General features: G+C 42.5%; 1 protein-coding gene across 2 annotated transcripts in view; it reads right to left on the bottom strand.

Annotated features, from left to right (window-relative positions):
* CHCHD6 (coiled-coil-helix-coiled-coil-helix domain containing 6) overlaps nt 1-23,393 on the bottom strand; it is a 110,697-nt gene extending 87,304 nt beyond the window's left edge. Inside the window, exons 1-4 of one of the 2 annotated variants that reach the window (XM_077184807.1) lie at nt 23,244-23,393; nt 20,189-20,318; nt 19,227-19,281; nt 17,857-17,983 (exon numbers count right to left, since the gene is read on the bottom strand). In XM_077184807.1, coding sequence (XP_077040922.1) covers nt 17,857-17,983; nt 19,227-19,281; nt 20,189-20,294 — 288 coding nt within the window. In that variant the 5' untranslated portion in view covers nt 20,295-20,318; nt 23,244-23,393. Of the gene's footprint in view, nt 1-17,856; nt 17,984-19,226; nt 19,282-20,188; nt 20,319-22,011; nt 22,203-23,243 lie in introns of those variants that run through there. The other variant, XM_054640457.2, reaches the window with a different exon arrangement.
* Between the last annotated feature and the right edge of the window lie 154 nt (nt 23,394-23,547).

Here is a 23,547-nt window from a genome sequence, read left to right as displayed (position 1 = left end):
CTAGCCTTTCACTGGAAGTCTGACACAACTACAAGAACCCTCCTGCTGCCTGCAAATCACATCCCTTGCATTTGAAGGGGTTATCACATAGTGCCTTTAATTCAGTAGGACAGTAACTACAGTCACCAACTAAAGTAATTAGTTGACATTCATATGCCCAACACTTTCAGATCTTTAATACCTCCTATTCTGAAAAATTTTCAGGAAACAATCATCTTATAAAAACCACACAAAATGTAGAATTAAAAGAAGAACAAACAGGGAAGATAACTTGTGCAACTTCCACCGTCTAATTCTGTTTCTTACAAATTGTTTGTTATTTTGATAACTCAGCATATACCAGCCCCACAAGCAAACAATGAGATAACTAGGTATTTAAAGTCACTAATAACTGAAAGCTTGGAAGAGCTTCAAATGGAATCTTTAAAAACAAAACACATAAAAAACCACCAGAGGTTTCTGAGGGGCTTTATTTTTATTTACTAAAGACATACCATGCTATTCACCTTCAAAGATCTCAGTGAAAATCAACACATGACAAGATTTTTTGAGATAACTACTATTCCAAGAAAACTAAAGCACAAGCAAGGTGCAACAATTTGTCCTGATTCATGCAGAAAATACTAGACAGGATCAGGACTGATAAGAGAGACCCAAACCACAGAAGAAACCAAGATTTTCATCATCCATGTATTCAAGCCGATTACCAAAAGCAAACAGCCATGGTGTACTGATGCTTGCCTGTTAATATCCTTCCAACAGGGCACAATCAGAAAATTATCTCAAAAGATCCAAGTATAATGGAATGAAGAGTTACACTCATTTGAGATGAAGGGAAAGAGCTGGAACAGTAAAAAAGCAATCCCTATTTCATTCTGAAGTCTCTAAGGAATTCAGAAAGCAGCAGGAATGGTGGAAAGCCATCCACCAAAGCAGGTAACTCACATTGCTTGCAGTGATTAATTCACTCTGGGTGTCAGCCTGCCACCTTTTACTGTCAGTGTGGAAAATCCAGTGTAAGCACTGAGAGGATTCTGAAGAAGGGAACAGAAACACTGGAAAAGAAGATGCAAGACAGACACAAAGCAAAGCTAAGAGTCACAGCACCCCTTCTTTTCAGTAATAACCAGTGGTTGCAGATCCCTCTTTTGAGACATCAGTAAAATGGACCCGTCTCATCAGCGCTCACTTTTTCAAGCAGCAAATCCAGAATTAATATTCACAGGTTCTGAGACTGACATAATTGCAATTTAAAAAGGGCAATTAATCATCAGCCACACTGGTGGCTGACTTGCCAGGCTGGGATCTTTTCTCTCCACACCTGCCAACAAACTCACGGGAGGCAAAAGCATCACGTGCGCACAAAGCCGGGAAGTGCTCTTCTCCCTCTTACTCCAATCCCAGGCTTATAATAGCAAATAGGGTTAGCAAATAGGTATAGCAAATACCTTATAATAACAAATAGGGTTTGTTCCTATTTTTTCTCCCATGCCTGCCCCATTGGGATAAGTCTCCCACCCTTTTCTGCAGTAGTCCCCTTACAATGACCAACCAATCTCCCTTGCCATGTGGATAAGGAAAGATTTTCCACATTGCATCTCACTCTTGTCAGCCAAGAGTAAGGCAATGGAACTCCAACACCTACATTATGAAGTTCTCTTCCCTGTTTTCCTCTGTATCTTTGCATTAACTAAATGTATATTTTTAAAGAGTGACATCTCAATCCCAGTCTTACTTGGAAAGTGAATTACAAAGGTGAGAGCACAGCTCCAGAGTATCAGATAACACAGGCAGATGATGGAAACATCAAACCTGGCAAGTGGATCTTATCAGACGAGTCAGAAAAGCCACCAAGTCAGAATTTACTTCTGGGCTCCTATGGGAAGGTTTTCAGGCAAGTTGCACACAAAAACAAAAACCCAACAACTGTTCTGGGTATCAGTTCTGTCACTTTAAATTCTTTCTATGTTTTATGTTCTATTACACCTGTTGCCTGATATGAATAGTATTTCAACCAACAGCATTTAGAGAAGAGACATTTGGAAACTGTCAACCGTGTTCAAGTTGCCAGAACGAAAGGTCCAAGACTAAACTACTGTAGGGTGAGTATATAACCTCTTTAGGAAGTTCTTCCTGAGAGGAAGAAAGTTCTTCCTGAGAGGAAGAAAGCCAAACTGACCACCATATTATGCCAGTCTTCTTATCTGGGAAGTACATAAACCACTATAGTTGTGAGTACCACAGAAAACAAGTATGAGATTGATGGTAAGATTTAGAGCTTAGCAAGCTGCAAGGTCTTCTAGTGACATACTTAACACTATGTCCTTGGGCCAAAGAAAATACATAACATACTTCTAGGCCAAAGGAATCTTGCTCAAACAGGTGCCACTGCTGCCAGCCAGCTGCAGCAGAGACTGAGAATGCATGTTGTAACACAAGCTCTATAGTCCTCCCTTCCTCATTCCTGACAGTCAGCAACCAAAAATTGCCTTCACCTTAACAATACAAAGGAAAAAAATTCAGTGCTTTTGTATGTGAAAAAATGTAATTTAAATCCTAAGAATTCAGTCAGTATAGAAGTTGGAGCACAATTACACACTGCACGTCTTGGCCAGAGTTCCAAACAAAGGTAGTTGGCAGAACATCTCTGCCAGCAGATAACACCAACAAATGGCCTCTTTTCCATCTATTATAAGATAATACACAGGTTATGCTTCCTCACACCATCCTCATTTCTATCAGGTCCTTCTCAAGATTTGCTCTCTCTTTGACACAGGCTCCAGGTGTTCTTCATCCACAAACCTCAGCGCATCATTGCAAGTTAAATGAGGTGTCTCCAACCCAGTCCTCAGTTTTGTGAAACTAGAGAAGTACAATTATGAGCCCCCTCTGGCTTTTTCTGCCTTCATTTTGCAAGGGTTTAGAAATCTTTTATAGATCACTTTATTCCCAAACAGACCTTTGCCTTTCAATGACACAAGTATCATATTGCCCACATAACCTCTACTCAGATCAGGCTGACCTTGTCCCCTCCTTTAACAAAATCACTCCTCGACAACCAAGTGTGTGGTGCTAAGAAACAGCAGGTATTTCACTCAAGCATGCATCTTCTCCCAGTTCAGGAGTAAATACCCTAAATCTCTGTTTCCTCACAATGACTGGCTGAATCAGTAACTTTTACTGGGCTCTTCTGCACTCTGAGAGGGTGTTTACCAAAAAGAGTCAGTAACAAAGCATGGAGGGGGGAGAAAAAAAAAGATAAAGACAAAGACTCTTCTTTAAACACAAAGAGGGTTTGTGGGCTGCTGCCCAGGATCACTTATGCTTCATTTCTTGCACATCTTCAAAAGAAAACAAATACTTACGCTTCCAAATTTCCCCAATTCCTGTAAACTTAATGTCTCCAATCAGCACTTGCTCACATCTTTATCTTCAAGCCAGTATTATGAAGTTTTGATAAGCTTTTTCCTCCCCAACGTCTCTCACTCCACACAGATAAAAACCACTAATAGAAGACTGAGACCAAAATCCTTGCCTCTTCTATTGCCTACATTTAGCAATCAGCAACTGTCTGAGTATTGTGAGACCCAAAGCACTGCCATGTATTACACACTTATCTCTGCAAAACCACCCTGCACAAGTGACAACTTCCAGGCAGGGGGGAGGGGGAGTTGTGCAGCTTTGTGATAATTAAAGCATAGATGAGTGTCACTGCTGTAGATAATTATGCATTAGCAGTGAAATTACTTAATGGAATTAAATAAACTAAGCCAAATGCTTTGTTTTAAAGTGAATTTAGGGTCTGCAAAAGGTGTCCAACTGACAGCCCAGGAGAGCAAGAATGACAGTCTTCCATGATTCACAGAAACCACACAACCCCAGCACAGCCTGGCAGGCTTCCAACTCCACCCAGGTAAAAGAAGAGCAGAGGAGAAGCCAAGGAAAATTTCAACCTTCTCAGTCAGTCAGGCTCTGATCTAATTGATGAGCACCCACACAGGGATCAGGTAGTCACTAAGCAGAGAGGAACAACTGACTGGGGTAATTTCCTAAGAAAATAAACCAGCTCTGACAAAATGGGTTAGTTCAAACCACAGCCCAACCCCACAAGCACCCATGAGGAAAAGAAAAATTAATCAGCATCAGTACAGACAAGACTGCAACCAACAACAGAAACAACAGGATAAGCAGGTACATGGCCCACAGTGAAACCACCTCCTCCCACCAAACCCATGAGGCCTTTCCCCATCCTCTCCTCTTGCCTCACCAACTGCCCACTTACACACAACTCCCATCACTGGGCTCATCTAGATGGCTTCAACAACATCCTCCTGCTTGTTAGAACAAGGACTCTCAAGGTCAGTCAGAATTTATAAGGCAGCCATTTCATCTTTTGTGCTTCTCTGGCTACATTCCTTCCTAAAAGATGCTGAACAGTGGAGATTCTTCTGGGTCTGAAAGCCCTGCCAACACCAGGGCCAATTAGGAGTTTCAGGATGATGCATATTAAAGTTATTATGGGAGGCAGTTATGCAGGCTGAATAAATCTTAACTGAACCTTTAAGTGGTTTTTATGACTTGTTTCTCCTTCTTGAAAACAGATGAAAAGATACAAATCTCCTGCCTAAGAATCTGCAGGAATTCCAGTCAACCACCAGCTCCTCTCTCAAAAGAAGATTCTGTACTAAAAGCAATAATTCATTTCAGCCAAGGCCAGCTAGATCATCTTTATGTTTTTAAGCTCCAAATTATTTAAATCAGTCAGAAACTTACCATATCAGTGAAGACTGACCTGAAATACTACCTTTACAAAAGCACTGCAGTTACATTTCAAACTTCTGCTGAGAGAAACTCCATTTTTCTTCACTACTGGCCTTCTCAGTCTACACAGTCTAATTGCAGACAGTCAGAGCCAAAAATATACAGATGTAATAGGAAATTTTACAGAGCAGGTTTTGGTGAGTATCTCATTAGAAGACCAGGGTGTAGGTCAAATCAGGAAATCCTAAAGAGGATCTGAGGAATGGAGGCAGCAATAGCAAACATAAGATGCCATTAGGACAGCATCTACCACTCTCTTCCACAACTTCCAAAACCAAACTTGCTCTCAACAGTTCGTATCCACCCCCTCAAGAAAAACTACTAAAAACCAACTGGAGAGCTGAAGAACAAAGAGCAATCAGAGGTGGCTGAGAACATACCACACCATTTGTGTGAAAACCTGCTCTGTCTTCACAACAACCTTGTCCTCCCCTCTGCAGCCTGAACACACAGCAATGTCACAAGTTCTAGATCTGTACATTAAGCAGGAAAGAGAACCCCAGGCATGGTCAGAAAATAAAAGTCAGAAGCAGTTTGTAAATTATGTCAGTACACAGTGGCCTCACAACTCCAAATGATGACAAACAAGGGGCAATGTTTTTAAATTGAAAGAGTGCAGGTTTAGAGTAGATGTTAGGGAGAAATTCATTACTCAAAGGGTGATGAAGCACTGCAGCAGGTTGTGCCAGAGAAGCTGTGGATGCCCCACCCTTGGCAATGTTCAAGGCCAGGCTGGATGGAGCTCTGAGCAACCTGATCTAGAGAATGAAATCCCTGTCCATGGCAGGACAGCTGGAATTAGATAATCTTAGGGTCCTTTCCAGTCCAAACCATTTTGTGATTGTACAATTTCTGTAGGAAGCAATGAACTCCAAAAACTTAGTGTAAACTCACCCAGAAAAATATTATGGTAACTCCTGGAGAACTCCTAGAGTCAGAAGGAAAACAAATAAGCAAAAACTTCGAGACATTTCATTGGTATGCAAGCAATTTGAGGGCTCAGCAGTTCCTGCTCCACCCTGGAAAGGAGACTTCATTATGTCCCTTCAGTGCCACCTTCAGGAAATACTCACTGCTGCTTTCCAAATGCTCTCGACACTGCTGGAAAATTGTATGAACTCAGTGAAGGCATGATCACTGGCAGGGAACTGAGGTGCACATTAAACATATTTTAGTTCCAAAATAAGGGTATTACAACGAGAATCACACCCCAAAGAACTGCAAAGCTGAGCACAGATGTGCTTGTTATTGCAAGATCAATACACAGAGCAGCTGCTGGACTGAGCAGTGGGTTTGACCCCAAATATGAAACGTAATTCATCTCTCATTCAGATTCTGCATGAGGCAGGTGATAGATTTTCCCAAATCCTACGTTCAAAGGGATACTGATGAGGATATGCTCTTTGTGGATTGTTTATCAGACTCCCTTTGCACCACTACATCCTAAAGGCTCACTTGAAAAGCCAAAAAAAACTCTCCCTCAAAAATAATTATAAAAACTAAGCTATCAAAACTGCTTTGGTAATGAAAGCAGAAAGTTTGAAAAGAATTCAGAGTTAGTAATGAAGTAAAAAATATAATGCATGGGTCAAAAAAGACATACTAATATCATTTATTTATTTACACACACGCCTGCACAAGATGTACCTTAAGCTTCTGGACAGTGTATTGACTTAGCAGTAGATGACATGAATTTTCAAGGAGGAAACTTAGCTCCCAATCACTGCATCATAGCTTTTAGAACACGCAGATGACTCGATGACCTGCACAGTGGGGCCTAACCAAGCTCAACAGCAACATCTGCTGGGCAACAAGCGACTAGAGGAAATTAGTCTGATTACATGAAAGTTTGTTACTCCTTCTTACAAACATGTAAACTTTTGCTACAGTTTTAGAATGCCCACTAAGATACATTTCTTGTACAAAAAGCAGATGTAACTTTTAAACAGGTAAAAGATAAAATTTTTCCTAAGCTTGCATGTGGTCAGAAAAACTTATCATCTACCGTTACCTGCTCACCAAGATACCTCACACTACAACACTGAAATTAAGTGGAATTAAAATTCCTCTGTGGTGGAGAAAATATATTCCTTCTAGCTTGTTCAATCACACCTGAAAACACCCGTGGTATGCCTTGAGCTACTTTCTTTCCTAAGGGAGCAGCCTGCACTTGCAAGGCCTGAGGCAGGGAAGTATTTATCAACCACATTAGTCCCATCCACACAGAGGAGAATGGCAGCTAAGACCATTAGTGCTTCTCTCCCTGCAGGTACCTTACCATACTCCTTATTAAGCTCAGAAAAAAAAGCCTGCTATGGCAGGATGACATTGGAGCATAAGCACAGGTAATGGTCCCCACTTAATCTGGGCACAAACTGACACTCCACCCAGTTTAATTACAATAAAAACTCTTATTTTTACACCAGATGTATGAAATTTGATGGACTACTTCTAAATTAGTGTAAAAAAAAAAAAAAAAGAAAATGCAAGTGGTTGGCAACACCTTCAAGGTTGCATTTAGATATTCAGCACAATTTGGAACAAGGGCAGTGACCTGAGATGTGGCTTCTCAACAGCCATCAGATGGGAAAGGGTGTTGATGCATCCCACTTCTGTTCCCAGGAAAGGAACAGTATCAAAATCTTACTTGACCACGGAACCACCTCTTTTTGCAGATCACCGTTTAACAGGAAATCACAGGCAAGCAGCTTTTTAACAGAACTCTATGATAACCTTCAGTAACACAAAGCTTTGAAAAAATTACACTGCAAAATGCTGTCTTGAACAGGAAACAGCACAGCAACTGGGGAGACAACTTTTTAAATGATAGAAAACTATAGGCTGGACTGATGTTCATTATTTTTAAAATTGTAGCTGGCTTTGCAGTTTAAAGCTCTCACGGTTTTTCAGGTTTGTACTTGAAATTCTTTTATGCAAAAAAATTAGGAAAAAGGGTTTAAGAAACATGCAAGCTTATTTTCAGCTGATATAGTGATTGTTGTTATTGTTGTTGCTTTGGGAGAAGTTTTTCTGATTTGGGTTTTTTTCAGGGTGCTGCTTTGTGTGGTTTGTTGTTTTTCAATGTTTGGTTGTTTTGGTTTAGCATTTTTTATCATATCTTTATTTCCAATCTCCCTTTTTCCACACTTAGTTGTTAAACTAGGAGAGAATATCATATGAAAATACAAAAATGAGAGATTACTCAAGTCTTCAGCTGGTAAGGGAGCAGCTTTTGTAAGGAACCTTTTGTGCATTGGAAGTTCGGAAGCCGGGAGTGGGGGGCAGCCAGAGTCTCAGCTTGACAGTGCCAATTACAGCTACAGCAAGATGAACCAAGGAACAAATCCATTCTGCTCAGAGGATGGAGAGAAAAGAAGAGACATGAACCTGTATCTTTGAAAAAATAAAGGGGCTTGAAAGCATCCACCAGACAGTGAACCACTTTTTCCATGGCAAAAGCATTAGGCTGAAGATGCAGTGAATGTAAATGGCAAGCTCTCAGTCCTAATTGGAAGAGCACTGGTTATTTAACAAATGTATCCTTAGTCTAATGTTCTATTCAAGTAAATATTAAACTTTTTTTAAGCTCTTTTCTTTTGGACAGTAATTATACATAGCCCTGCTCAGTCTGTTTGATCAATTTTTACTCGATTCCTACTGTATCATCCTTCAAGTTTGCCCATTATCACAAAGTCTTCAAGGCTAAAAAAGCTCTAAACCCCCTATGTACTGCACAGACAGGAAAAAGAAATGCAGCTAACTCTAATTCCTTCCCTTCCTCATAAGCTTGCAGGTGTTCTATTTTCATTGTCTAAAAATCAAAGTCATCAGCTCACTTCCTTTCCCTTAGTACAGTCCCTTTTAAGAAGCTACTTTCTGTCATGTTTTACTCAGCACTCATAAATAATACAGATAATTGCAGATGGCCATAACAAACAAGCAGAGAAAGTATACAGATACAGCAGAAAGAAAACAATAAAAATTCTGATGTGCTCCAAAAGCAGAAAGAATTCCTGGCAAATAGAAGCAGCTGCATCCAGGTCATTTTTTTCATTGATGTATGGCAATCAGAGAGCCAAAAATAATAAAGGGACAGACTTTAGACAAAGCTACATAAAGGTGCTGGCAACTCAGTTCCTTCTGCAGCAACACATTTCCTACCTCATCCTCATGAGCAGTTATTTCTTCCCTAAAAAATACGCATTAGAAAGGAGGAATACTAGTCATAGAAAGATAAGTTAAAACCTGCTGAAACTCCAAAACAGATAAGCAGTGTTCAATTAGGAGGATATTATGCTGACTATAATAAGGAACTGTGAGAGAGTCCAGCCAGCCACCCAAGAGTTAACATCATGCTTTTCTCATCAAAACCTCTTCCAAGAGGTTAAGCACACAATAGACTATCTAAAGCACAGCTAGAAAGGCTGCTTGAAATTCCACACATGTGCCTCAGCAATGTATTTCTATTAATGTCCAGTGTGTGTCAGCGTGAAGATAAGGTACCAACATCATGTCCAACCAGGCAGCCAGAGAATGGGACGCCGTGTAAAACATTGTCTGGTGCTCAGGATCCCGGAGAACAGCGGCGTTTGCAATCTCACCCGCTGCACACGTGCCTGATAACACCAACAATGAGGGGAGGCAGCAGGAGCAAACCATCCTGCAGCTTTAGGAAAGTAAAAGGATGGAGAAAGAAGGAAGCAAGCAAGAATTAAAATAAACATCAGCACATTTGGGCAGGGTTGAGGATGTCCAACTGTAGCAGAGGGAATAAACAAACTGGAAAAAACTTCAGTATCAGCTCACTTTAAAAAACTTTGTATCAGCTCACTTTAACTGGTCTTTAAGGTGAGAAATAAAAAGTTACATCAGTGTTTAATTATTCAGACCATACCATTTAGACTCAGTTTGATCTAGTAGTATCATCCTACAAAGCCATTTGTACTGGGACTTGTGGAAGACACTGTATTTGAGGAAATACGAGCTTGACCAGGACACACCTGCTCTGCTGGGCCTGGCTCTGGCAGCTTGAGAAGCCCATGTGTTACCATGAGCAGCTGGTGCATTCCCACTGGAATAGCCATGCCAGTTGTGCTGTGCACTGACAGGTGCTATCACACAGATACATTCCAGCCTATCAGCAATCTCCCCATCAGCTGAAGAGTTTGCTAATTTAATCTGTAACTTACCTATGCTTGAGAAAGGTAAATTGTATGTGGATGAAGGGGTGGGACACAGTGATTTCAACTGGGACACCACAGAGCATGGAAGAAGTGGTGATCCATGGAACAGTTAAGATACAGAATAGCCTCTGGGCCTGTCTTGTGCTGCTTATGCCCCCCCTCAATGAGCTGTAAACTAGAGCAGAATTCTCTACTACACAGTAGTCTGACAGCAGAATAAGAAAACTCAGCACTAGTTTTGCTGGACCAGTCACAGAAAAATATCAACATATTATTCTCCTACTTTTTTATAAATTTAATCTTTTGTAGTTATACATAAGGGAAAATGAAGGCTAATCTTATATTTTACTTCTTAAAGTAAAGCCTTCTTAGGCTTTACAGTAATCTTAAGTCAGAACAAATGAATCTTGAAAAAGTTTCTGTGGAGTTATAAAAGTTATAAAAACCTGGTAGACAAAAAAAAAAAAAAGTGTGAAATATGGGCATGCAAAATTGAAGGCAAGACAGGGGAACTAGACAGCACCCCAGACAACTTCAATTTGTTGCAGCTGTTGGATTTTAAAAAAGGCCAACCTTGTCATAAGGTCTCTTAGCTCAAGAGACTACAAAAATGAGAAGCTCAAACGACCATCAGCTGCTGAAATCTGCAAAAACTCTCCAAACACAAATTAACCTTCAGTCAGGAGATAAAAGACTAGCTGCAGAAATTGAAAGTTATTAAAAAAATGCTATAAATGTCTGACAAATCAGAGCAGCAGTAGCAGGAAAATAAGCAGTACATAGGCAGAATCTTACCCTTAGCCAGGTAACACCTTCTCCTTCTCTCAAGAGAAGAGGAGGTTCTCTTTTGCCTTGGCTGTGTTTTCAATTTCTGCCTTTATTGTAGTGCACACTCTCCAAAATTGCTTTAGTTAAATTTAGACCTCACTGATGCTCCAGAGAACAGAAGTTATTAGCTTGCTGGAGGTAGAAGACATGTAGATAGAGCCTCACCATGCCAAGCTTAAATTTAATGCAAACCTTTCCAAAATCCATCATTTAACACTTCAATATTATTTTCTATAGGGATCCCTTAAATGTTTAATGTTTTAATGGTTTCACTAAGTAATTCTTTCACTGAAGAAATATACTTTTAAAGTAGAGGGTAGCAGACAAAGAGGAGCCCAATTGTAGGGAAAAGGAGGGATGTTCTGGCCTGAGACTATAGAATAACAGACCACTAATTTTAAAGTCTCCACATACTAATATATTTTCTTCAGGAGAAAGTCTGGAAGAGTGTCTCAGAGCAAGACTGAGAGGGATACAAGGCACAAGGACTGAAGCTATTTAAATCCCCCTGTCAATAATTTGCAACATTTGGTAATAAATCATTAAGTCTCAAACCTAAAAATACATCTTTCCATTTGTATCAACATATTTAAAAGGCAGCTTTATTTAATTAGTGAAAGAATTAGCTGTCAATTAGTGATATAAAAAAAACAACTGCAAGTTCCAGCCCAAGACACTGCCACTCTTGCTAACCTGGTTAGAACCCTACCTGGTTCTGCAGGCCCTGAGGGCAGGTCTGGGTGTTGGACATACAGCCTGTGAATGCTCTGCAAAGAGCCAAACCACAGCAAAACATGCTCATGAGGAGGGGCTGCCCCCACAACTGTAGGTAGGAATGAAGATTCTCATAACTAAATGCACCACTTATTTTCTACAAAAACATAAAAAATAATCTAAAAAAAATGGTATCACATATAGATATCTGTTGCTAACAACTGCAACATCAATGAAAATCAAACTGAATGGGCTTTTTCCTTGTTTTCCACTATTATTTAAAACAAGCCTCCATACTTTCAGATTTCAATCAATGTTTTATGAGTGTTCAATCACCCATAAAAAACTTCAATCAAGAAGTATTTACAGAAAATAAAAAGCCAGGAAACACCAAACCTCTTGCGTTAGCCAGGTCACCTCCCAGAACCAACCTATTTTCTACACACAGGTTTACAACTTTAGAAAGGGAAGGATTCAGCTCAGTGTGCTGTGTTTTAGCTGTAGAGCCAACAGGACCAAATAAACTGTACCTGAGGTGAGCAGTTTCCAAACCATACTGCAAAGCTCACAGAGACAATACCTTTCATTACATCAACTCAAATAAACAGGGACAAAAAAAAAAAAAAAAGACAAGTTTTGACAATAGAGACCTGACCTTGAAAGCAGCAGTGTCACTTCACTGATGGCTCCACACTGTCACAGTTCCAACAAATACCATGCTACTGCTGAGCCTCATCCGGTCACTACAGCTTGTCACAATGGCAGGAGATTACACACAACAAAACCCCAGTTAATCTAGGAATGCTTACCTATGGCTAATCAGCCAGGATGAAGCTGATCCCCAGCTTATCACAAAGTAAATGAAAGCCTTCACAAACTAAATCATGTTCAGCACAGTTTCTAAAACAATCTTCAGTACCAGCTCAGCTGCATCTACTGCTGACACTGATCAACAACAGTGGGCAATTCACAGCAAAAAGCCCCACAAGAGTCACTTAAAGCTTTATCAATTACCAGGAATATAAAGGAAACTTTCCACAAATGGGCTGATTGGATCATTCTTCCATCCCTACAAACTGAAAAAGAAAATATTTGATCACTCCCTAACACCAAAATTCTCTTCCATTTTACCAATCTATTAACTGGCTATTTATGCTGTTTACAGCAATTTTAAGCAGTTTTACTTCCACATTCTTTGAAATGAAGAAGAAAACATACCAGTTAAAATGTCAGCAGCCCAATATACACTAAATCAAGGGTGGAAGTGTCTGAAGTATGTCACAGCAAAGCCCAAGGGTTCATAATGTCACATTCACAAGTTGACACCGTTATCAAAACCCACTGCTTGATCAAAGGCATCCCCAATCATGCATTCTTCCTTCATCCCATCTTTCCTGAATCAAGAAGAGAAGATGAGAGGCTCTGAAAAACAAAGAGATTATATCTGGGCAAGAAATCATCTGAAAGAATTCAACAGCCTATGACCAATTATAATCAGCTACTGGAGCAACCTGAAACAAACCCATACTCTTGTATTTCCCTTCATGGCCATTTGAGCCATGCTAGCCACAACAGTCCAATGCTGAAACCACCAGAAAGCAAAGGTTGCCATCCAGCAAGCCAGTGAGCAGGCATGATCAGAAACACTGGGAATAGCAAGTCATCCATCATGGACTGCTGGATAAACTTTCCAGCAATTATGAATTCTCTGCCCAGCAGCCAGTGCCCATCAGTCCTGCCTGAAACAGCTGGTCATAGTGCAAAGTCTGTCCTACCATCACCCCATTTCTGAACTCCCTTTTTCAAAGTGAGAAAGAAAACGACAACTTTTGGTCAATAACTCTGACAAAGCCATTATCCTTGGGGTATTTAATGGGGAGATAAGAACTTCAGGGCTTTGCACAAATCATATTAGTTCAATGCTCAAATCCGGGTAATGCTTCTTTTCAAAGTATTAATTTCATTTATTCTGTTTGCTCTCCCTCTGTCCTGATAACACAAGTGCACATGGCCTCTAAATGAGATCCTCCTATTTTATAAGTTATAATCCTCCCTTTCTAGAGTAGTAATGAGATGTCTTTGCTTAATCACGTTTATTCCCCCCCAGCTTCTGCTTTTATCCATCCCCATTCCACATTGATTTGTCTTAAAGGTCTCAGTGAAAACCATCAGGCACACCACCCACTGGCTCCAAGAGGCTCCTGATGCATATGCTGCACGTGCTGCTCAACCTTCAGAGATTACAAAAGCAAAAAGGAGGAAAAAGAGCAGCTTTGTTTGCAAAGTTTCCTTTATTGGTAGGAAGGAGGGGGAAAAAAGTAACCTGAAAGAACTGAGAAGTTAAGAGAAGACGTTTTGATTAATTGGGAATGAAAAAGGAAAGATTGCTCGCATAGGGGAATGGTGACACTATTCACAACATAGTCAAGCAATTAAGTAACTTGACTGACAACTTTGCAAGCTCCTCATGCTAGAAATAGAAAAGGATTTAAAGATAGCTGTGTTAATTCTTGGGTATTTCACATGAGACTTAAGGCATGGCACCAGCATTAGTTAAACACCCCAGGCCTTGCTCTGGAACACTGTACATATAATCCTTGTTGTGCTGTAAGTACCCACAGCATTAAATTATTCAAAGAGTCCACTCAGCACCATGATCCTGCAGTGCTGCACAAACAAATAAAACATTTTATCTCTAATACAAATTGGGGAGAGTTCTGCTACAGCAGCTTAGCAGACTACTTCCATTTGAGCCAGTCGCCAGGGTTAATGAAAAAGCCATATTCACTCAAAGAGGAAAGTGAATGCTGCACTATTACTTACAGAGCTGTTTTGCTTCTTAAACTAAAGCTGTAAGGAGTTTTACTCAAAACCTAAGGTATCTAGAAGCTAAGTACCTTCTTCAAAGTCATTAAAAGAAAAAGAAAGGTCACGACAAAAATGTAGAAAAGGACCCAGGTACTTAACTCTAAATCCCTCTTGAAACCAGTACACTTCAAGGAGAAAAAAACCAGCTGAACAAAATATACAAACCACAATAAAATAACAGTAAGTTTTAATCTGCACCCTGCCCCATAAACAATCAAGTAACTGGCCCCAGAAGCTGACAGCAAGTTCCATATCAAAGGTTAATTCTAGTCCACCCTCTCTTTGTGTGCACCATATAATAACACTGAAATGCTTATAGCAATATTTCCAATAATAAAAGTCAGTGAGTGAAAGCCATAAAGAACAGATTAAATGACATGCAATGTTCAGCACAACCACAATGAAATCACTTCAAAATACGGCTATGGTACTTGGATTTATACAAGTGGTATGGTTACAGGGGAATGTTCCAGCACTGCTGCAGACAACAGTACAAAAAAGAGCTACTAATCACTGAACTATAGATATGTTAAGAGCACAGGGCAGCTCAAGATCTTAATGCAAATACTAGAAAAATGAATAAAACTTTCTAATTAAATGTGGCATGGTTTTCATTTTTTACCAAATTAAGTGCTGCTTAAGAAGCAAATCATTAATTTGTTATTGCTTTCATGGGAGTTGCCCCATTTTTCATTTCATTTCCCTAATAGGTCACAACAACAACAAAAACCCTGGAAGTTTCTCCCTTATAAATGTAAGCAGATAACTTCCATTGCTATCTGTACCTGGATTACTCCTAGATACCTTGAGTTCCACTACTATCTTCTACCTGAAAGAGAAGATTGACACAAAGACATGGATGAGCAGCTCATACCCAGTATTTTCCCTATTTACTGGGGCTAAAAAGCAGAAGAGCAAGAAACACTCAAGCCCTATTCATAACAAAGGAGGATAACATTAGAAGACAAAGGACAGACATGGTTTGAGTAGGATAGAGTCAATACAATCCAACAAGGTAACCATGCCCAAAGGGAAACAGTAGCTGAGATAAAGCAAGACTGATAGGGATCCCAATAATTTAACTCTGGCCACAACAGTTTCTTTTTAGGAAGGTATCTGGAAGCTGACAAACAACAGCTCTGCCCTCATCTTTGCAAGGACAGACTAGACTATCCTATTTTTTAAGGATCCTAAGTTTATGACTGATCATGAGATAGTTAAAGAGCAGTGAAATTTAAAAGTTCCTCATTCTTTCACCACATTCTGGGCTAACACACCTTGGTCACTATTTACCACAAGGGGACCCTAATCAGATTCTTACAGAGCATCAAGGACATAATATCTGAGTATGCAACACTACAGGATTGAAAGCTAATTCAGATAATAAAACAGCTTTTGTATGTGAGCAGTCAGGTCCCAACTCATTTTAGAAGCGTCCTCTTTGCATTTCACAAATATGGCAGGACTCTGCTAGCCATATTTCTTCAGGATTACACTCCACCTCATTGCAGGAGGGCAGGGCTATACTTTGAGCAAAGTCACATTTTTAGATTGGACAACAAATCCACCAACTTCTTCCCCTTCCTCTTTACAGAAGCCAGTTAATTGCATTCATAAAGAGAATATTTTCTCTCTAGTGAAAGGAGTGTTAATACTGCACCTGCTGACCCAGATGTCCTTTGCAGAGGAGCAACAGTCACCTGCCTCAGACATCACTGCTCTGAAGCTGAGAAATCATCCAGCACCCCATGGTCAGGATCCAATCTGCCAAGAGGAAATTTCCTGCCACACAGCAGCCATTCACAAGCTGTATCTATCCAGGAGAGCAATCTCAGCCACCTACCAATCCAATCATACACAAATTTTATCATGGAGACAAAGTACAGTTGGGTCCAAAACCACAAACAGAGCAATTCACAGAACAGAATTTCCTTAAAGACTGTTAACCACCAAAGTGAAAATACAAGCTCTTGCTTTCAAAGCCTCTACCTCTTAGAACATCAGAATTTGCAAGGGTATAGGTGGGAAATACTGTTTTATACCTGCTCTGCTCTCATGCTCTCTATCAGCAGCTGCTGGGGATCACTGTCAGAGATGGATTGCAGCTACAAAGACCTTTTCTTTGAACCACTGTCACCATTCTTGCATAAAATTTCTTCAGTCCCAAAAAATATCTTTATATTATAAACCTCTAAATGCTTCACATTTTCCCCACGTAAGCCAGGCCTGTTATCATTCAACATATAGAAAAAAAACCCCAAATCCCATAGGATTCTTTGTTTAAATCAAGCACACACTGGTTAAGCTACAGATCAGTAGGATGAAAGAACCACAATAAAGACTATCCATACTCCGGTCTGTCCTTTCCCTAAACCATCCTTTCAGCATGCACCAGGCAAGGAGAATTCTCTTGGTCTAGTTCTCCCAATAAAGTTTTAACAGCACAGTCTAAATGAATGGGCAGTTTGATCTCACTGTGGCAAGCATGGCCCCACCTGGCTGTCACACCCTGACCACTGCAGGTCAGGAAAAAGTGGCAGCTCCACTAAGACTCTGCACTGGTTACAGACAGCACACCATAGGAATGGCAGTATGGAAAAGAAAACAATATAAAATAACATCATGTGAATATTAAGGACCAATGACAATCCCAGTGTACTCTGGTGATTGATAAAAACCTCTTGCTCTACTCAGCCTCATCCCACTGTACTTGTGCCTCCAGCACTGCTCTTCTCAGCACTGGTATGACAGCAACCTAATGGGTCATCATAACACCAAGGTGCCTGACTAAGAGTAAAAGCTGCAGCAAGAAGTTCCCAAAAGTAAGTCTGCCTGCTGGGCAAGAACAAATTGGTTTGGGAGTCAGTGGTGTGTCAAAAAAAGGTTTATGCTTCCTGGTCCCTAAAAATCAATCCTAAACATTCTTCAAAAGGTTACAATACTTGACAGTTTCATAAGAGTTCTTCTGTTACCAGATTTATAAAAGACTCGATCAAATGAAGACATTATTACTTTTTATTAATTTGTGTACATGCACTATTATACCCTAGAAAAAAACAGAGCAAAGTCTCAGGATATATCAGGTCAGCACAATTTGATCCTGTATATATTGAAACATTTATTTCATACACTTGAGAGTTCAAAAGAGTTCTCTGTAGCTAGACAAGGACCACATACACACACAGACCACACTCCTTGCCACTGGTAAAGCTGTCCCCAGCACAGCCATTGTTCATGCCTTGGCAGCATGGAGTAACATGCTACAAGTGGAGCTTGCAGCTGCACTGTGAGCTAAATGTTAAATGATGAGTGAGATGAGGCATGTTTCAGCCCAAACCGAAGTTTCTAAGCTCATCACACAAATGACATTAAATGAATGCCCTCAAGCAGAGCCATTTTAGCCTGTGCAGGTTGGAAGCATAGCAGGGGGTTTGTTACTCACCAGCTGGGCTGCTCTCTGCCTCTCCTCAATAATGTCAGACCTTTCCTTGGCCTCACAGGCTGCTTCCCTTTCTCTCTTGGCCAGCCGGAGCAACTCCTCTTGGACCAGTGATTGCTCTGCCAAGTACCTGTATGAGCACCAAAAGCAGAGGGAAGGTCATCAGCAACAGGGTCATGGCTTGTCATGGAGTACCCCTGCTTAGAGCCAAAACACAAATCCAGAATCTCTTTGACACGAAATCTGCTCACAATCCCATCGTCAGCAGGAATTCAAAAGCCCAACAAACTTTAAATATGACTGGCAATTCCAGTGAGGTACAGCTCAGGCAACAACAGCAGCCATAGCACCACATAAGCTTATACTTGAGTTATATTTAGCTCTATTAAGTACTTAATTATCACCTGAAAACAGTGAAAATAGGAAGCAGTTAGCCAGACAAATAGACACTGCTTTGGGAAAGATCAAGGGACATACAACAATGAAAGGAGTCAGCCAGGCTGACAATGCTGCTCTTTGGCTCTTACACAGGAAAGAAAAATCACAAAATGCATGCAGCAACAACACTAAGAGAAGCAGCCTTGAACTGAAAAAGGCTTCAAAGGGGATTCTCAGGTATTAAAACATAATCATAAAACAGAATCACAGAATTGTTAAGGTTGGGAAAGATCAAGTCCAACCATTAACCCAATGCCACCATGTTCACCACTAAACCATGTCCCCAAATGCCACATCCACTCATCCAAGGCCTTTTGAATACTTCCAGGAATGGTGATTCCACCACTTCCCTGGCCAGCCTGTTCCAATGCCTGACCACCTTGTCAGTGAAGAAATTTTCCCTCATACCCAACCTAAACCTTCCCAGGTGCAACTTGAGGCTGATTCCTCTTGTCCTGTCACATGTTACACCTGGGAGAAGAGACTGACCCCCCCCCCCCCCGCCCCGGCTACAATCTCCTTTCAGATCCATAAGCTCCCCCCTGAGCCTCCTTTTCTCCAGCTAAACACCCCCAGCCAGTCCCGAGGAGGTTTGTGCTCCAGCCCTTCCCCAGCTCCCTCACCCTTCTCTGGACACACTCCAGCCCCTCAATGTCTTTGTGTAGTGAGGGGCCCAAAACTGAAGCCAGGATTTGAGCTGTGGCCTCAGCAGTGCCCAGAACAGGGGGACAATCACTGCCCTGGTCCTGCTGGCCACACTATCACTGATACAGCCAGGATGCCACTGGCCTTCTTGGCCGCCTGGGCTCAACTGGGCTCATGTTCAGCTGCTGTCAAACACACACTCATTGTGCTGAGGTAAAACAGACATATGCATACCTAGATACATTCCCAAATGAACTAAACCATTGTCTTTTTCAAGAGCTTCACCTCACCTCCTGTAGAGTTCCTGCTCTGCAGCAGAGTCACTTTCCTTTGGTGGCTGAATTCCTAGAAAGGAAAAGAGAAACCTGTGACAACTAATAGTACTACAAATGTAGTCCTTCATCACATCATAGATTATTTTAGGAAAATTTCATATTATTCATCAAGAGAAAAAAGAAAGTCAAGAAAATTTAGGTTTGATGGATAGAGTTTGAATTTATGAAATAGACATACCAACAGCATCATTTTCAAACAGGCACACTGAATAAACCATGCTACAGAAAACTATGTGAGGATATTAAGTCCTCAAACCCTTATATATACTGAAATATGAGCATGGTTGTAGACCTACTTCCCATTTCCTTCCTCTAGTTCCAATAAGTCTATCTCTTGACCTCCTTCTCTCCTTGTAATTAAAAAGTGAAGGTTAAATTATTTGACGGAGTTCAGGCCATCCATAAAGCTAAATCTACATTCAGGAAAGACATAAGCTGACAGCAAACAAATCCCTAAAAGCAAAGGCCTAGTTCTCTAACTTCATTTTAGTCTGGATGCTTTAAACAAATCCACACTGCTGATATACATGAACAAAGCCTATCTGAGAACCAACAGAAATCAAACAGTTTTCTGACATGTAAATAAAGACAACTTCAGAAACTAAGTTTTCATCATCCACTTATCCAGCTGTGCTTAGGTTACCTTTCCCTGGGAGCTTCTTTCCAAAGAATAAAAAGCAGCACTTCCCTCACCCATGCACAACATACACCCTGTGCATGTACAGCAGACAACAAGGCAGCTTGCCAGAAATGAAAAGCAAAATATTTCTGCCTTGTTTATTGCACGTTGACCTGAAATGCTGGAAATGCTCCCAGAGTGAAACAGGGTAAGCAAAGAGCAAAGGCCTCCTCTCACAAGGGGGGGTAGCACTGAAAACTACCCTGTAACATGCAGTGGCAGCACCACTCCTCAGTACCTGTAGGTCTGGGTTTCCCTTCTGCAGCCAGGGAGGAGGGAGCTGTGCCATTGGATGCACGGGGAGATCTCTGGGTCTCCCTTCTGCTTGGAGAGGATCCTTTCATCCGGTTCACTACATCTTCAGTGAGCTGAAACACAGAACCAGCCACGTCAGTTTCTGCTGTGTTTTTCACTGTGAACCTCCCCATTTGTCAGTTCCTATGATAGCACAGAAGTATTGTCAGTTACCTCACTGCAATGTCCCTCCAGTCCAGGCAGTCAGCACTTGCATGTTGACTTTACATTTTTAAAACCCACCCCATCAGTAAGTGACAAAACCTCCAATCTGCTGCCTGACCCTTAAAGCTTCACTAGACAATCATCCACAAACACCAACAAAAGTGGAGAGCACCCCTAAACAAGTCAACCCTTTGTATAGGGAGAAATCTACCAGAAGTGGAAGGAAATGAATTAAGCAGGTTTTAAGTCCATCTTTTCCTCTTCTTGCTCCATGCTTGCTAACCCAGCTCAGCATGGCAAACATGCTGCAACCCATGTGACAGAGAACAGCCTCCCACCCACATAAGGCTGCAAACACTTTTGCAATCTCAACTTCATTTTCACTACCTGACTTGGGTTCAAAGCCATGAAAAAGTTAACTTGAAGTTTTCTGGCAATTCAGTCCAAAAGGCTTCTCACAGCACTGTTAAAATTGACCCCTTTCTCCTGCCAAGGTCAGAGGGTCTGGCTGCAGAACAAAACTAAATGAGGCTGCTCCCCACCTGGACTTGCCACAGTAGAAGACATATTTTCAGTTATATCCCTACTACCCAACTTAAGAGCATTTTTAATATCTTCATTTTACATTGTTATCATGCCCAATTCCTGATTTTAAAGGCACAAATCCTTGTCTATATCCTGTAAAGAGAAATTAGGCAAAGACAATTTTATCTCCATCAAAAAACTTTAACAACGAGATAGCTGAGATTGTGCCAAACTTTTGTGAAATAATTAGTCAAAATAGGATGAAAAATAAGTAGCCACAGCACCACACACTCTGCGTGAGCCAAAAGGTTAAGTGGCAGATTTAATTCTGGCAGATTTTAGGGGGGAATCAAGAAGAATTTTTAGGAGGAAATCAAGAATTAGAAGCAAGAGCAATGAAAATGATGGTGGTAATAAAAAATCCCAAAACTAACATGTAAAAAAGCAAAGAAAAATATTAACAGGGGGCAGGGGGAAATCCTTAATGGTAGCACCACCACTGTCCAGGGCTTGTTTCCACAACACACACTTGTCAATTTCCGAGACAAGGTCAAGCAGCAGTTGCCCAGTGTCCCCCCCAGGAACAGCTCCCTGTTTCCAGCTCTCATCCCCCCTGCTCACTCAGTGATGCTCTGCCCGGCTCCTGGCACCATGAGCAAGGGCAGAGCTGTCCCCTCCTGGATGCCCTCCGAGCCTGGCAGCGCCGTTAGCATCAAACCGCTTGCAAAGCGCAAGGCAGGGGCAAAACGAGGTCATTGAGCAGCGAGGAGAGAAAGAGGGCTGGGAGCAGAGTTTGGAAGTGAAAATAAAGAGCTGGTGCCGGTGTGCCCCGCTGGACAACAGCCATGCCCAGGGCCCCAGCCCTCCTTCCCACCACTCACCCCATCGTTTCTCCAGCACCCTACTCCTTCAGCCTCCAGGTTTCCCTCCGCTCCTCCTTGCTTGCCCCACCCGTCCCTCCCAGCCTCGCCCCCCGCTCCCCTGAGCTCCCGGCCAGAGCCTTCCCCAGCCCCGCTCCCTCCGCCCCGGCTCCCGCAGCCTCCAACAGCCGGCCCCAAGCACCCCGGGCCGCCTCACCCTGATGCCCTGCAGCACCCGGACTCGGTCCTGCTCGTCCAGCCCGAAGGACACCTTCCTGCGGCCCTGGCTGCTCTCGCAGCTGCCCATGCCGTCGGGGGTCGCCTTATCCTCGCCGCGCCCCTCTCCCGCACCGGCTGCCGGCAGCGCCTCTGCCCTGCCAGCGCCTGCCAATATACCCGCTCCCCATTGGCGGCGCCCGCGGGGCGGCCAATAGCGCGGCGCGGTGCTGGCGGCCGAGCGCGGTGCACGCTGGGGGATGTAGTCTGTGCCGGGAGCGGGCGGCCCGCCCGGCACCGGGGAAGCGCAGGGCACGAACGCGGCTCCGGGATAGCGGAGAGTCGCGCTGCTGTCCCGGTGAGCCTGCCCTCCACACCGCCCTGGCAGTGAACGCGGCATCAAAACTGCCCCTACAACTTCCACTGCTACACGTCCAAGTCACGGGGTTTTCCCAAGTTGAGGGAGGATGAGCTCCCGTCAGACACAGCAGCTGCGCTGGGGGCAGAATTCACCTCCGCTCCCCTCCAGCGACGCTGCTCCAGCCAGACGGTGCCGTCACCTGCCCCGACACACACGGGGGAATCCTGCACAGCTCAGGCCACGCCTGATACAGTCCCCGTTGCCAGGCATGGCTGATCCAACAGCCTAAACCGAAGGAATGAGATAATGCAACACACAGGCGGCCGAAGCAAGAAATAACAGCTTTGGAGAATCTTTCTCAAACAAGCTTTCTGCATTCCCAGAAATATGGGCCAGTTGGTATCAATTTGTTACTTATCTACTTGGCCCACTGCTGCTCAGCAGTGCATGGGAGCAGTTTTAACTGTTTAATGCTGATTCCTCACGGCAGTTAATGTGGCAACCAGAGCTTTGCCTCAGAGTGGGACTTGGGCCAGCATTAAGGGAGTATGTGGAACTCTGCATCCCCCAAATCCCCCCTGGATATTCAGATCTTTTCTAGAGCACATTTCTGGAAGCAGGGAATATTTTGGCTAATTTTGCAGCACCTTGTATGCTGGAGAGTCAGCCCATTGCTTGAGCTCTCAAGACAAGGGCACTGTGCACCATGAGCTGTCTGCACCAGCCAGGCAGAGCACAGGGGTGCCTGAAGCTCCCCCCCAGAGCACACTCACCTTCCTCCTGCTCATTTCTCATCTGCCACCTGCTCACTTCACTTGACAGTACCTGATTTTTGTGCTGAAAGAGCCCATGAACAGATACTCCTTACTCACCTCTTCTGTCCTCTCCAAGGGTTTCACAGGCTCACACCATTGCTCTTCCAGGCTGGCAAGTTCTCAACCATGTGATTACTCCTCCAGAAGTGTTTCCATAACTGTGATTACTCCTGTCATCCTTCCCCAGGCCTTTCCAGGTGCACACTCCCAGCCAGGTGGCAGACATCACCTGCAAAGATCCAGGAAGGACAGCTGGCAAAGGCAAACAAAACCACACCACACCTGTGCCCATGCCTTTCTGCAATTTTTTTTTAAATCTTCAAGTTATTTTTCCTCTCCAATATGTCTCATTTGAGAAATA

This window comes from Agelaius phoeniceus, chromosome 11, assembly GCF_051311805.1.
Source record: "Agelaius phoeniceus isolate bAgePho1 chromosome 11, bAgePho1.hap1, whole genome shotgun sequence".
Lineage (NCBI taxonomy): Eukaryota > Metazoa > Chordata > Aves > Passeriformes > Icteridae > Agelaius > Agelaius phoeniceus.
This window is presented reverse-complemented; position numbering and strand designations above follow the sequence as displayed.